Below are 4,295 nucleotides of genomic sequence, written 5' to 3'. Positions count from 1 at the left end.
AGTATCATTACGATTGGTTAAAAAACACAGACACACACAAACAATCATGCGTATTTTTGTATAAAAATGTTTTGTTATTTTTTTTGTTTGTACAACAGAAACAGCTGTATAATTGCCTGCATTTGTGATGTGTGCTTGTTTTTTTGCGCCTCTTTTTCTCTATGGGATAAATGTGAAAATAACACCACATTTACTACAATGTCCTCTTATCACTCTCGTTTACTCTGAAATTCTATCAATCTCTCTAGAGTATGGCAAAAAAATCAGCTGTTGCTCTCTTTCTGGCTCATAACGATAATTACTCTGTTATCATGAAAATGTTGTTACCATAAAAGCCCATGTTAACGTAAGACCTTATGTCGCTTTAGACAACAGTTAATGCTTAACAGCAAAACACAGTTATACATGTAACTATACAATACCAAACAACTCCCCACTCACACAATCTTACATACCATTATCAACCACCACACCACCCCCAAATAACAGTTACTAACATTTACTAGCATTCATTCACTGTTAACTGTTTTGGCAATCTATGTGATTTACCCAAAACAAGTGAGCGAGAGGAATAACAGAGCGTATACTTTATTGAGTATAGCAGTAGTAATCGGCGTAGTATCTCATTGCTGCATTTATTGCGTTGTGTTAGTGTGCCTACAATAAATACAGCTCTTTTGTGGTTTTTGCTGTTGTTGTATACGTCGATTTTGCGATAAGTGAACTCAACAAAATGAGAAAAAGTGAATGTTACACAGCTGAAATCGTTCACAAGCTGTCCTAACTCCGTAGAGGATGGGTGTCCAGTTCTCGTCGTGTTAATAACGTCGCGTAACAAAATTTAAAAAGAAAAAACCTCTTAAACACAAAATAAAAAAATAAAAAACAAATCGAAAAGAAACAAAGAAAATTTATAGAAATACCCAGTGTATTGAAAAACAAACAGAAAAACGAATTACTAGTGAAATGTTTTAAGACAAAATAATTTTACAAAAAAAAAATACCCTAACGAAAAACGAGTACCTTTTTCCAAGCTTTGCTAGCAACCAAGAAAAGTACAAATCCTTACGAAATATCCTTGACCTGTTTTAAATTTTTGAAAAAATACTAAAATAAAAAAACCAAATCAAAATGGCTTTACGTTGTGCTGGTCTTTTCCTGAGCAAGGAGATGAGCTCCTCCCTATCTCGTCAATTGCAAATGCGTGCCTTGAGCACCTCTCCAGCCCTTATGCAAGGTAGCAGTTTTTTGAAAAACTCTCCCAATACTTCCTTGGACAAAACCATTTTGGAACGTTATCGCAATTTGGAAACTCCCAGCAATAAGGTGCAAGCCACCTACTTGTGGATCGATGGTACTGGTGAGAATCTACGTTTGAAGGATCGTGTTTTGGATCAGGTACCCTCCGGTGTCCAAGATTTACCCAAATGGCAATATGATGGCAGCTCCACATATCAGGCCCGTGGTGAAAATTCCGATACCACTTTGGTGCCCAGAGCCATCTACAAGGATCCCTTCAAGCCTGGCAAAAATGATATTATTGTTATGTGTGATACCTATCAGGCTGATGGTCAACCCACTCAATCCAACAAACGTGGAGCCCTCCAAGCTGCCATCGATAAGGTAACCAAGGAGGAACCATGGTTCGGTATTGAACAAGAATATACACTTTTGGATGTTGATGGTCGCCCCTTCGGCTGGCCTGCCAATGGTTATCCAGCTCCCCAGGGACCTTACTACTGTGGTGTAGGTGCCGACCGTGTGTATGCCCGCGATTTGGTTGAAGCCCATGCCGTGGCCTGTTTATATGCTGGTATCGATTTTGCCGGTACCAATGCTGAGGTTATGCCCGCCCAATGGGAATACCAAGTAGGACCCAGTCTAGGCATGAAGGCCAGTGATGACTTGTGGGTATCTCGTTACATTTTGCAACGTATCGCTGAAGAATTCGGCGTTGTGGTTACCTTCGATCCCAAACCCATGGAGGGTCAATGGAATGGCGCTGGCGCCCACACCAACTTCTCCACCAAATCCATGCGTGCCAACGGTGGCATGAAGGCCATCGAGCAAGCCATTGAAAAATTGAGCAAACGTCACGATCGCCACATCAAGGCCTACGATCCAAAAGAGGGCAAGGACAATGAACGTCGTCTGGTTGGCCGTTTGGAGACCTCCAGCATTGACAAGTTCTCCTGGGGTGTTGCCAACCGTGGTGTCAGCGTAAGAATACCTCGTGGTGTAGCCGATGCTGGCAAAGGCTATTTGGAAGATCGTCGTCCCAGCTCCAATTGTGATCCCTATGCTGTTTGCGATGCCTTGATCAGAACTTGTTTGTTGAACGAATAAGTCCAAGGACGTAACTGAGAGTAATCCAACAACAACAAAAAGACAAGAAATCCAAAATGGGAAGAAATTGTATAAATAAAAACTCATGACTAGATACAGGCCCTTTAATTTCATGTTTTGAGTTTTTTATTTTTGAAAAAAATTATCAAAACCAGGGCTTTGCAAATATGATCTAAAAAAATTAATGTTGTATATAGCCAAAATATTACTAAAAAGAGCAACAAACCCCTTTTTTGATTTGAAAGAAAAACGTTCCCAAAATTTATTATTAACCCATCATTATATTTTTTTTGTTTTCGTTTTTTTTTTTTGTGACCATAAATTATGTTATTATTTTTTTGTTTTTCCTAGCATTTAAGTTAAATCTGCCATAATGTTTTTATATAATAATAATAATAAATGTATGTATATGTATTTTATAGTAAATACAAAAAGAAATTAATGTATTTTTTAATTTAAAAAGAAAACATAAATATAAAACAAGAAATTTAATTACAATTTTTGTTTTTATTTTCCCTCTAATAGATATTATAGTGAGAGTGAATTTTATTAAAAACCACAATACATTTTTATTTGTTTCATAAACAAACAAAAAAACAAAAGAAATTTTTTAATGAATTTAAAAAATTATATATTTTTAAACACAAGGGTCAACTTATTACACACATTTTGAAATTTACAAGAAACATAGGCAGTATTGTTTTGGATGAAAAATAATTTTACAAAAAATTTAAGTGTGTATTTTTCGATTTTTTATTAAAAAAATATATATCGTTAATAAAAATTTACTCATAATTGTTGAAAAAAAATTGTTAAACAAATGCCAAATAATAAATAAACGGAATTAAAGAAAAAAAAAACAATTCCTTCCCCAAAGAAATAAAATAAAACAAATTAAACTCAACAAAGAAACAATGACAAGACATATTCAATACACATATACATATATAACACTGCGAAACCCATGCATATTTTAATTGTTAGTTTAAAATAAAACAAAATAAAAATCCATAACAAAGAAACACCGAAACACATACATACCAATATGTACTATATGTACTATATACAGATATAAAGTAATGAAAAAAAAATTAAGAAAAAAATCAAATAAAAATTTACTGAAAATATAAAATGTCTACAATTTTTATTTTACAGTTTACTCATCCTATATAAGAGGCAATAAACGCATTCTGATTGTGTTTTTTGGTTAATGTAAAAAATGAAAATTTTTGTAAAGAGGGTTGATGGCCTGTATTAATGATTTCTTATTGTATAATATTTTCTTCCGTAATTACTTGCCTTATCTTCCATTTCTCAAAGAAATAATTTCTATGGAAATCTCAAGTTCACAAAAAAGTTCATTCACCACTTCCCATTGCTCGAAAGGGGAAACCATACGAGTTTTATATATCATTCCCATATGTTCTATGTTTCTATCATCCCATTCATTTTCTCGTCTAATAAAAGTATTTATCACAGAATCAATTCATCATTTTCTTTGGAACGTTTCATTGGTTTCCTTCAATTAAAACCACAATTTATTGTCGTTTTTTTTTAGCACCGAGACTTAAGCGTTCATAACACTACTCTACTCGTATATGACCTATGGTTTAATTAATAATAATTATTTTCATAGACATAAACGTTGGGTTTTCGAGGCAAGTGTGCAAGTGTAATTTGATATATGAACTTGTAGTTTTTTTAATACAAAAATAAATTTTTAAACCATCACTTAAAAATTTTCCGGTTTTTTAACAGTAGTTTTTATTTTTCCTTATAAGATTTGAATTTTATATATAAAAAATAAAATTATGTTACTCAAAAAAAAAAATTAATTTAATATAAAAATTCAAGTTTTTTAAATATTCTGAAAATACAATTCTCTAATTTTATCATATCGGCGTTTATAATACTTAGCTTAGTTAAAAATTTCTAAAATTAACCTACGT

At 33.0% G+C, this 4,295-nt stretch overlaps 1 protein-coding gene across 1 annotated transcript; it reads left to right on the top strand.

The window, feature by feature from the left end:
- Positions 1-757: 757 nt before the first annotated feature.
- Positions 758-3,478, top strand: LOC142227180 (glutamine synthetase 1, mitochondrial-like). Its single transcript, XM_075297582.1, has one exon. It carries the CDS (start codon positions 1,132-1,134, stop codon positions 2,344-2,346), a length of 1,215 nt encoding a protein of 404 aa, XP_075153697.1. The 5' UTR covers positions 758-1,131; the 3' UTR covers positions 2,347-3,478.
- Positions 3,479-4,295: the final 817 nt, after the last annotated feature.

Source organism: Haematobia irritans, chromosome 2 (genome assembly GCF_050003625.1).
Source record: "Haematobia irritans isolate KBUSLIRL chromosome 2, ASM5000362v1, whole genome shotgun sequence".
In the NCBI taxonomy this organism is placed as follows: Eukaryota; Metazoa; Arthropoda; class Insecta; order Diptera; family Muscidae; genus Haematobia; species Haematobia irritans.
The sequence above is the reverse complement of the archived record's forward strand: the minus strand, read 5'-3'. Positions and strand labels throughout refer to the sequence as shown.

Bases quoted from the DNA above. Each gene is read 5' to 3' on its own strand.
- LOC142227180 (XM_075297582.1), top strand. From the start codon at position 1,132: ATGGCTTTACGTTGTGCTGGTCTTTTCCTGAGCAAGGAGATGAGCTCC.